Below are 11,965 nucleotides of genomic sequence, written 5' to 3'. Positions count from 1 at the left end.
TTTGGTTCATTAAAAATTTAGTGCTAAATTTGAATTAAAATTTAGTGCTGAATTCTTGGTGAGCTTAATACCAATTTGATTGATGAATTCTGATCCAAAATTTCCCGTACAAAATGAGTTCCTCTTGCCCTACAATGTACGAAATAGTTCTGGGGGGAACTGAAGGCGCTGAAGGATTGTTTTGTTAGCAGACGTGTCTGGTGAAAATGCCGCCTCACTCTTAATACCTAACCTTTCTTCTTTTATGGTCTATCCTAATTTATTTCTTACCCATTTTTCATCTCACCAATCAGTCTAATCAATGAAGGATGACCTAAGTGAAAAGGCTAGCAGCGTCAGTCCATGTGGCTGTGCTGCGCATTTGGTATGGGCGTTGGCGTTGGCGTAGGCATAGGCATAGGATTCCAGTAGAGGTGGGAAAGCGTATTGTACAATGAGTTCGCATTAGTTTCGTTTTCTTCATTACTTTGATTTTTAATTTCTTCTTCATATCATTTCCCCGCCCATCGTTTTGTCGCCCCGCTTTGTCATTACTTCTTGTTGCTGTTGTTTGGATGTGATTAGCTGATGGGGACTGTTAATGAGGCGGTAAAATAAATGAAATGGAGGAGCAAATAAGAAATGTATGTTATTTCATATTTATGAAACATTAATATATGCGCTTTCACTTGAATAATTAAGAGAAATTAGTGCTTTGGTTCCGGCACAGCATTAATAGCAAAATATTAATGCTGGCGTATTGCAAGTAGTTCGAATTAGCATTTAGTTTGTTGATGTTAATTCAAATAACATTTAGTAAAATATGTTTTCATTTTGGTTAAAGAACTTTCCCACCTGGCGATGTTTAATTCTGCTTTTATGATTTGTGGCCTAATTTTTTAATTCGAAGATTTCTTTTTTTCATTCTTTGAACAGTTCCATATTCTTCTGACTTTAGTAGATAATTTCGTGTATATTAATTTTCGATATCTACCAATCATTTTCAATTTCAATTATTCAGTTATTAAAGTCTTTATGCATTCTTTTTGTTCAAGTTTAATATTGTTCAAATTTTTAAATATTTCCGGATTCAGTCAAACACCAAATATTGTTATGTTTTATAAATTAAAAACTAAAGTTACGTCACTGCTATCACATACTCTCAAACCATTATGCTTTTACACATGATGTCTCGTATTTTTCTACACGTTGTCGTAAAGTTTTCAGAGTTTGTCCAGTATATCTCAATTGTATTTTATAAAGTGCTCATTTGATACAAACTGTATCAGTGATTTTTTTTCATTTTTAAATAAATTTATTGGAAATTTAATGGTTAGAGTGGATTGGGGATTTCGCCAACTAGTATTTAACAAATTAAATTTTATAATTAATTAAACATAAAATTTTCATTAGATAACATCACTCAACTTTATTATTCATTTGTGCACTGATTTTATGTTATAGTTATTTGTTTAATTATTATTTTTTCTGTAATTTTGCACTTATTTCTGCAATATATCTTCAAAATTGCAAATTGATACATTTCTATTTTTTCACTTTTCATTTGATTTGCGTTATATTGGTAAAACAGTAACAATGGGTAGCAATTTGCCGTATCAATTAGTACTTGTTAACTTTTGCTCCTAATTGATGTCTAACTTGACATATCATTGTTACACATTTCTGAGTTACATATGACTTCTTGATGTGACAAATCTGAAGGTTTAGATGGATGGAAGATATGAAATAAGTATTCCTTCTTAACATCTTATCCATATCAAAAAATTATCTATTTATGATCGAGTCGTTCGGTACGATTTCAAATTCAAATTTTCATTTATTTGGATTAAAATGTTTTCCAAGAGACCGGAAATTAAAAGACATTAAAGGGTTGGGCTCAGTTATTGAAGAAATTCTAGTCCTTTTCATGTCTAACGGCAAATGATTATTTCTGATCTGTTTGAGAAGGAAAAGGGAAAGAGGAATGTCATATTCATTGCATTTTATTCATAGTGTTTTAAAAAGCGTACCTTCCTGAACACATTTTTTTTCCACTTCCTAAGAATAGTGCAAAAATTTCAATAAATTACACAAGTGCTTAATGCTTCTTTCAATCTAGATCACCTAAATTTTAAGCAAATTTAATTCGACTTAAGACTGAACATTCAAAATTATAAATACTCTGTGGTATATTTGATTCGTTTTTTTTTTTTTTTTCCTTTGTAGTTTTCCAATTAATTCATCACCTTATTCGTTGTTCATCATTTCTCGACGTTGAAATACAAGTATTAGAGAGCATTAGTATTCATAATTTCGGTTATATCATTTCAGTTATAGTTATTATATTGTTGCATCACTATCAAAACCATATAACGATGTTGCCACAGTCGATGAAAAGATCGAGACATATTCGTTCAATTGATGACATTCCAGTGGAAGTATTGCTCATGATTTTTAGACGGTATGTGGTTTTTATTTTGATCTAGCCTATATATATATATATATAAGAATTGAAGTAGATAAAATTAGAAAAATTAAATTAGGGTGAATTACAACCATTTAATTCACAAAAAGCTAAGTATATTCATATCGCTTCTTAAATTCTCTCGTTTAACTGCAGTTCATGATTATTATAAATTCAAGAAGTTAACCTTTGAGATATCCATTAGTTCCACAATATGTCAGTTCTTTCCTGCTTTTTCTTTTTTTTTACGCTATTGACGTCATCATTAGAAAGTGCTTTCTAGAAAGCCTCATATTCCTAATATAGATGATATCATATAATGTCTAAAGGAAAGAAGACAATTGAAATGTTGATTAATGAAGGCGAAAAAGACGAATGTTTATAACAACTAGGATATGTTTTATTAAAATTTTATCTCGAAAAAATTGATTGTTTTTTGTTTGTTTTTGTTTTTGAGTTCATTTATATTTGCCACTCTTTTGCTTAGCAATGGGCATGGAATTAATGAGGATGGAAATTTTTATAGCTAATTTCAAATAGAATAATTTCTGTCATAATATTTTTATAGCAATAGACAAGAAACAGTAATTGATAGATTGTTTATATAATGAAACTAAATCTCTATAATCATAAACTAGAGCAAGTGATAAGAAGTGTCACAACATTTTTGTCTTTTTAATTTAAACTTAATATAACATTTTAAAAGAGGATTTAATTTTAGATGCGAACCACTGGCTTGTTTTCGAGCTCGTTTAGTTTGTCGCCGCTGGCGTACTGTAATTGACAAAATGGATAAAGAAAGTCGTGAAGCAATTCTTGGCGAAGGACAAGCCCGTTTGTATATATGCGATCGACGACGGTACGTCTATGTTTTTGTTTCTTATGGATTTTGTTGGCTTCTTCGACGTCCGCCATTGAAGCCAAGGTCGTATTGGCCGGACTGCGTCTGGGAAAACCATTGCATCATTCTTGTATCTATTTGTAGTCTTCTGTGAGTGTGTATTGTAATGGACATTTTGATATGCATATCGTATACCCATCAATTCTTCCCCTTCTTCAGAGCCATCCTAGAAAAGTTCAGCAGTCTTCCGTCATGTTCCAACTCTGTCACTGAGCTAATAACAGCACGTAAATCCGTTTTTCATGCGGATTGCTACGCACATACTGCGTTCAATAACTGGACCTATCGTTTCGACATGACGGAATGGACACGTAATTTCGATATCATTGAGGTGAATTTTCAAAATATTGCAAAAAAATATACTTAAGGGGAATTTCAGTGGATTTGAGGATCTTGATATTTAAATAATAACTAATGTTGGAATTTCACCTTCACGTTAACATCAATTTAGAATGAGATAAGCAGAGAGATAGGACTGATCTGTGAATATGTATTTATGAGCTGTTTGCATTACACAGTAATTGTAACCAATCTGCCGTAAGAGAGTCGTTGGTAATATGCAAAAGAGTGAAGAAGAATGTTTGGCATTCAGTTCGTTCGTTGGATGGCAACCATAAATATCTTTGCTATATACTTTTGAAGGTCGTTAAGTAATGAGTGCAACGTGTTTTTTAAATGTCTCGAGAATTGTAAGTTCTTGGAGTTTTACAAGAATTAATGAGTAGCATTCCTGATACATTTTGTATTTTTGATATAGGCTCGAAAGTAAATAAAATAGACTAAAGAGATCCTATAATATAATAAATTCGGGGATTTGAACAAGATTTTTTGACAGGATGATGAGAATAAATTTCAAATATTAATGACAGAATAAGTTTCCGATATTAATATTCGTGGTCAAGGAAAGCTGTTAGGAGTGCTGATATAGGATAATATGCTTTGATAGTTAACTGCTTGATTAAGCCATATTTTTTTTTTTATTTTTCTTTATGCTTAGTTGATCTTTTATCTGCATCTATGATTTGGTTGACACTGTGTTGATGCAGTAAAAGATGCCATAAAAAATATTTTTTTTTTAGTTTTATGATAGGAAAACCCAAAATTCCTTGAAATCAAATTACCTTGTAAGGTTTTCTGCTTTCTTCATGCATATGCCAGGTGTCCAGGAAATTAGATTTTCATCCATTATTTTCTTTCCTAGTTTTCCTCGGAATCCTTGTAATTCTGCATATATCATCATGCTATTCCCATCATTTATGTGATGGCAATCATATGATTTACAAAAGTGTTACAAGTAGTCACGGTGTTCTTGTTTATTTATATATTTTTTCGCAGATTCACCGCTATCTTCGTTACTGATTTCTATGCTTCAGTTGTTCGACTATTCTATAGTTGGTTTCTTTATCTGTTTATTTCATTATCAGATTTTTTTCTCAGGTGTGGGTGCAAAATTTTGGCGCTTTTCTGGAACGTGACCAGGGATGTCTAATTTTTGATAATGCAATAGCTCTTCCGGCGTTATGCAATCAAGCAGCAAATATTAATTCAGAAAATAAAATTTCTTTCAGTGCTGTATGTTTTTTATCATTTTGTCTCTAAGCAAGCATTTTATACTGTTATTGTATTGCTTCAAATATTCTCTACAATCGGATGAAAATATCTCTATTTAAATATCTACACTGGCATGAATATAAGTAAAAAAGTTTTTAAGTGCAAAGATAACTTTATTTTATGTTTCGTTGGCAGCAATAGTACTATATATATATATATTAATCCCATGAAAGATGTAATTTGTGGTTTTCGTTTTATTAAAGATGTAATGAATTTTAAGTCTTCGCCCACATCTCGTGCATCATCGCAATCACCACATGCTTACCGAAGTGGTGGAAGTTCATCTGGATCGTTTTCATACGCTGCCAGTGTGCCATATAATTTACTTCCGTCAAGTCAGAAGAAATCTCAGATTATACCTAGCGTTGCATCCACTGCTATATTAAGCGAAGTAACATTTGTCAAAACTTACTTTGTTTAATTTTGGGTTCTTTTTCTAAATTACAGAATTTTTAAATTTTTTTAAAACCTTGATCATGCTCCCAATGTCATCAAATTTGGATTCGGTATTTTCATATATATATATATATATATATACTTCTAATCATCTTAATCCATGTATCATCGTCAGCTGAACTGTAATTTATTTTGATTTGAAATGATTGTTTAATTTATACGGGCAATTTGATTAAGTTTTAGAGTATGAGCGCTGAATTAACGAGACTTTCTGACGGACGTTTTGAGAGACTTGCTGAGCAATTGCACCAAATTCATCCACTTCATCTGATTTTCCATGATCTGTCATGGTATCAGAAAAGACCGACATTGCTTTTGTTTTGGTTTTTAAAGAAGTAAGTTTGGAAGTTAGATTTGGATAACGGTGGTAATTTAAGAGGAATTACTTATCAATAACGGATGGGCATTTCCTACGTGTTACAATGTATTTCTCAAATCAAGCCTTCGTTTTTCGACACATCATGTTTCACCATTACCAATAATAGTCTTTTTTTCTAGGTTGCCAAACTTACGTCGTTTGACTCTTCATTCAGTTCGAGGCGACCAAATGATCGAGTTACATAGGGTCTTCTGTGTAGATGGAATTGATGAATTGAATATTATTCAACCGGTAAAGGCTTTAACATAATCAATTGAATATTATTCAACCGGTAAAGGCTTTAACATAATCCACTCTTTATTGTCTTAATTTTTGTTTTTATTCTTGAAATATTTTCTGGAAAATGGAAGTTTATCTTTATTATGATGTAATTAGGGCACAAGCTAAAATTTCAGACTTATAATGCATGCATTATTGTTAATGAAGGCATTTTCGATGCATTTCTGCAAGTAAACAGTCCAATACGTCGAAGATTCCGTTTGCGCATCACTGGTAAAACTGACATTAATGCTTCCACTCTTTGCAATTTCATCCGTGTAGGTTATTTTTCATTTAGATTATTCCAAGATGTCCTTAAGTCAATTAAAAAATTCCAAATATTTTAACTAACGATCTCAACCCTGCGAGGGGTAGTTCTTTTTCTGCTATTCGTAATTATTTGTTTAACTTGCTGTTAAAAAATGGAAAGTCATTCATATAAACTTATATACTATTTAACTACAATTAGTTACTAGTAACTGCAACATCTTAAAGTTGCTTCTTGAATAGATTTCTTCTCTAGACAACGTGGAATTAATTAGGCATCGTAATCATTTGAAAAATTAGCATCAATCTCTTTTTCTCAAAAGTTTTGGATAAAGCGTCTTGAATGAAAGCATATTTAAAATGTGAAGTTGAACTGCCAGTTTTTTTTAGAAATGGCGAAACCATCGAGAAATCGTACCATTCCATAGCATTCTCATTGATGAAGCATGTGTTTCATCATCGGAATTCGTTCATGCAACAAAATGTCCAGGATGTAGTAATTGCGGTGGTGAGGTTGGTTTTTAGGTTTTTTATTTAGTGACATATAAACGGATGATATTTTGCAGTATAACTTAATAATATTTCATTTGCTTTAGGTTCTACGACATAAGTCAAACGGTACCACCTGGAATACCAAGCAACTTATTTTCCGACATCGTAAATACAATGTTTGGATTAATTATAAATCTGAGAGCGGGTATGTCTAATTTAATCAATAGAAAGATCATAATTAAATAGTGTCATTTGATGCTGCTTAGATGAATGCTTTCTGTATTCCTAGAAGTTATAGTATGTTAGTGTCTTATTAAAAGAAACTGGAAGAATTTCTTATTGTAATTATTTTTGAAATCTTTTTGAAATGAAAACCATTAATCTACCTATTTATCGTTTATAAAATACATCACCATCTATTATGAATAATTTTTTTCTAGATATCTTATATTCACCTATTACAATCCTAAAGACAGCAACCATTTTACGGTGAAAACAGTGGAACCCGAAAGCACCGTTGTTTCATTCTACTCGTCTGCACCAATATCTCTAGAAAAACCGGAAGAAAGTGATATAGCTGATCGTACTTGGTCACTATTCAAGAAACCAGCGACTGCTGTAGATGAATTAACAGTGTTACAACGAATCTTCGCTTTGATTAGAAGCAGTGCTTAAGAAACGAGATTTTCGTTATTGCCGTCTCATTTCATATTCCTTTTCTTATATGTAAACAATTACGAATAGTATTCCATTTATAATAGTATTATTTATTTCAAAGTGTTTCTGACAAAATGCTCACCTTTTGTTTTGTTCAATCTTTGCTGCACTTCTGAAATCAGTGCATGAACTGTGCGAATAAGATTTAGTTTTTTTCTTTTTTTTTTTGCAGCTTATTTTTTGACAGCATCATTTAGAAAAACGACTGGATAAAAGCTCCTTCAGGATTTATAGATAAGATTTGGTAACATGTTCATAAATTGATTAAGTGGCGTCGACATGAACTTAGTTGACACAAAGTTTTGATGATTTCCTCTGTCAAATAACTTTGTCGTCTAGAATCAGTCAATAAACGTTAAATTAGAAGTAGCTGCTTTTGACGATCTTGTCTGTGAATAAAAAGTATTTACAAGTCCACTTTTTACTTTTCTACTAGTTATGTAATTGGTGATTTAATTTAATTCAGATTTTTTTCTCTGGGACCGCCTAACTGCAACATGTCATGTGAGCTTAGAAACTTCCTACACTCTCTTCCTTTCCATATTTTTTCAGTTATCGTTCCCTTACTTTTGTTTTCTTCCAAATTATCCATACTGCTTGAAAGATAATTTTTTTTATCAGATACCAAATTTTGATGTCAAAAATTTCCTAACAATACATTATTTATAAACACGTGCTGTATATATTCGTATGTGTGTGTGTGTGTGTATTTATTGCATATTTTAACATTTGTTTTGCATATATGTACATATTGTATTTTTGTTTATTTTTTGTTTTTCGCAGAAAGCTGATCGCAGAAGTGTGCTAAGTTTTTATTATTATTATTGCTTTCGAATAGTATTTATTCTACCAAGTTTAGATTTATTCTTGAATTTAATTCCTAATGGGTCAGCTTTTTGCAGTTTGCATTGAATTTTACTCTTTTATAGAAAGCATGCAATCTTCCGCGATCCCTTTTCCTGCTACTGTTGATAATTCTTCCCCGTATCCCGCTAGTGCTCATTAATCTAAGCTCTCTCGCCTTAATATGTTTGTATTTTCTCATTATTCACGAGAATAGTCATTTTGAAGTAACGTAATCGATGAGTAAGATAGGAATATAGATACAGTATATATTCAGTTTTCAAATTAACTACTACTTAACCTTATTGGTCATGAGCTTGCAGTGTACTACTCATATTTTTTTGTTGATTTTAGACACAGTCCTATAACAGAAACTTTGGCATCGATCGAAATTCTTATGCTTACAAATGAATTGTTATTAATTCACACAGACTTTGTTTTGCAAATCGTAGGCTAAATAATTTTATATTAAAAATGTAATTGTACTAAAGTATTATGCTAAAACCATTCATTCCAACAAGTTAAATTTGCTTTTTGTTGATGTCAATTCAAAAATATTTAAAAGTACTCTACGCGCTGTTCCATTATTTGCCATTTCCTTTTGCTTGAATCTATATATTCTATATAGCACAAGTCGAGAACGTCCTTCACTGTCCACTATACTTGTATTGATTTCTATTCACGTTGACATTGATAAAATCATTATTGGTTGCCATTATGTTAATCACATTGTGAATGTTATGCTTGTACGCTTACATAAGATTGTTTCATATATTTGTGCACTAGAATACAGATCTTTTCTAAATATTTTCATGAAAATTCATGTTATGCTGGAGGAAGATTTGTTATTGAAGTGGATTTCAAACTAAATGATAATTTCTGGATTTGTATCTTCAGACCTAATACGATTGGGATTGCAATAAAGATTATCAGTTCATATCATGCAATTAGTTACGAAGTACTATTGATTGCTTCAGTCATCTGACTTAATAAATCTGTTGACTTTGCTGTAGGAAGTAAATGAAATATGTAAAGCAATCGTAGAATCTTTCATACCTGCCTTTATTGTATCATTGTATGACTACTGTCTCTTTTTTTAGCTGTCCTAATGATTGTAACAATTCCAGATGATTAAACAATTTTATCAGACGTAAAGGCATATGTTAAATACCATTTGTATATATAAAATAGTTTTTAAGTTTGATTGATTCTTGTATTATCTGTACTAATTTAATATTAGTTGTATTTCGATATGCCATTTCAATATTTTGCTTCCATTATTTGAAGTTTTCTACTCGTTTTATGCATTCAACTTGCACATATTTATTGAAGAAAGGAAATCGTTTTCCAATCTTTCATCTTTTATAATTTTTGTTACTTCGATATTTAGTACTTTCAGTCCTGCCGAATATAATATTCGAATACGTTTTCTATACCATTTTCTATTAAATAAACTCATCCTTTGCATTATGTTACTGTGTGGATTTATGAGAATTTCTTGGTGAAGAAAGCTGCATTTCTCTTTTTTTTTTTCTTCTAAAGAGAAGTTTATGAAGATAACGGTTTGTTTACACTTCACGTAACAAATCCTTTTGTATGAAATATTCAATGCATTTCAAGATTCTTTGAATGAGAAGAAACTTCGGGAATAATTTTGCCTATTATTATTAGCAGTGAGTTCCATTTATATGGTACTCCTTGATGTTTGATGTAGGAAAGAATCTTATCACGTCAAATGAACGGACACAAAGGTTTATAGTCTTATCGAAGATTATTAAATTCCATAAAGTAGATTGAACAATAGTTTCATTTTTCACTACAGCTCCGTTTAATTAGTCCTTAACCTTCTTAAAAGAGAATCTGATTTTGCAAATGAATTTACAAAAATGTTTTTGAATTTTCGACACGGTTCAAGCTTTTTATGCTATTTGTTCCTCAACATTTTTATTTTCGGCTTCTTTATTTTTTAGAATAATCTGGCTATATAGCTAAGAATTTTGCAAATTTTTAAAATGAGACACGAGAACACTGTTAGGTTTAATTCAGCAATGCTATTAATGTGGCATAGCTGACTTCTCTATCTACCAGGTATGATATCATTTCACATTTAGGCTTTTTAGTTAGTAGATTCGTAATAAACTGCATATTAGAAAAATCCGTTTTCTGATTTTATCAAAGGGTAAGATATTTTTGAAAAGACAAGTATTTTAATTCATTCTTGGCATTCATTTTGAACATCGTTTTTCATTCTTAGAATTTCTTTGAAATTTCTCATCACTTTGGCTGAATTCTTAAATTTTTTTAATAAGAATGCCTAATAATCGGAATTTTGACATCGAAATGGATGTCTGTATTTTTTCTCAAGAATGAATAAATGTATCAACAAAAAGCATTTCTTCTTTTTCCTATTTTAAAAAATTTTTATCTTCATTATTCTTTCCTATTTTTTAAAAAATTTTTTACCTTAATGTAGATGTGTCGGTGTTTTTTTAAGTAAACCTCTATAACTTGAGGAAAAAAACCCCTCTTGTAGTGATTGAATTCAATTCACAAAAGTATCAGAGGTGAAAAAAGAATATTTATTTGATGGCAAGGGTTGTATTCCAGTCAAATAATTGTTTTCAGTTACTTTTAATAATTATAAATCAGTACTTATCACTTCATAACTATATTCATCACTTTATAACCACTTATTGCTGTTAATCAGTTTAAAATTAGCTTAAACGAAAAAGCAGCTACTTAGGTTTATTGTAATTAATATTTCAACCAGAGTTGTAACTTTTCTATCTGAAAGAATGTGAAAATCCTTATGCAAAAACAACAAATAACAATATTTTTAACAATTAATGTTTAGTTTCGAAATTTTAAGTGAAAGATACTAAACTTTTTTGTAAGTTGTGATTAGTCGAATTTTTGTAATGTTTCATAACAATGTCATAATATTAACAACTTCTATTTAAATATTTTTCTGTTTAATTGTAAATTTTATTCAAATTTGCAAATTACTTCACCAAAATTGTATCAAACAACTGTTTCATTCACATAATGTTTTGATGTGTTAAATTGTGCACCATGGTTAGTTCTATATCAGCACTTTTGAAATTTCAGATATGCAAGCGTTAGTTCAACAAATTAAAGTGTATAATTTTTGGATTAAATGAAGATATATGATAGTGATATATTAATGTTCATTACATACACTATTTAAGAAGAATCTAGAATTATTTCCAGTGCACCCCTAACACTACTAACTTTATTACCAGCCTTGAATGATTGAATTTCAAATTGATTTAATTCACCAGTAAAATCAATAAAAATAAAAAGTAGGAAGAAGGAAATAATATTTGCAATTTCAGATTTTAGCAAATTATTCTAATACAAAGTGAAATTTGACGGATATCGCATTAAAAAGCAATATATATAATGAACGTTGAGATCAGTCATTATTAAAAATTCATAAAGAGATTCACTCCAAATTTATTTCTCATCGAAATCTTTTTGAGAGATATTTACGAGAATTTTGAAAAGCAATTGAATGCAAGCTTAGAAGAAAAATATTAGGAGCTCGTAAATAATAATTTCCAATAAATTTTGGAAA

General features: G+C 30.4%; 1 protein-coding gene across 1 annotated transcript; it reads left to right on the top strand.

Annotated features, from left to right (window-relative positions):
• Positions 1-2,354: 2,354 nt before the first annotated feature.
• Positions 2,355-7,482, top strand: Bm11139 (F-box domain containing protein; the record flags this gene model as incomplete). Its single annotated transcript, XM_043081785.1, has 11 exons — positions 2,355-2,440; positions 3,165-3,302; positions 3,504-3,675; positions 4,782-4,916; positions 5,176-5,346; positions 5,595-5,746; positions 5,910-6,021; positions 6,186-6,326; positions 6,706-6,828; positions 6,912-7,012; positions 7,248-7,482. The coding sequence occupies 11 exons, from the start codon at positions 2,355-2,357 to the stop codon at positions 7,480-7,482; spliced, it is 1,566 nt and encodes a 521-aa protein (XP_042937719.1).
• Between the last annotated feature and the right edge of the window lie 4,483 nt (positions 7,483-11,965).

Source organism: Brugia malayi, assembly GCF_000002995.4.
Source record: "Brugia malayi strain FR3 genome assembly, contig: Bm_v4_Chr4_scaffold_001, whole genome shotgun sequence".
In the NCBI taxonomy this organism is placed as follows: domain Eukaryota; kingdom Metazoa; phylum Nematoda; class Chromadorea; order Rhabditida; family Onchocercidae; genus Brugia; species Brugia malayi.
The sequence above is the reverse complement of the archived record's forward strand: the minus strand, read 5'-3'. Positions and strand labels throughout refer to the sequence as shown.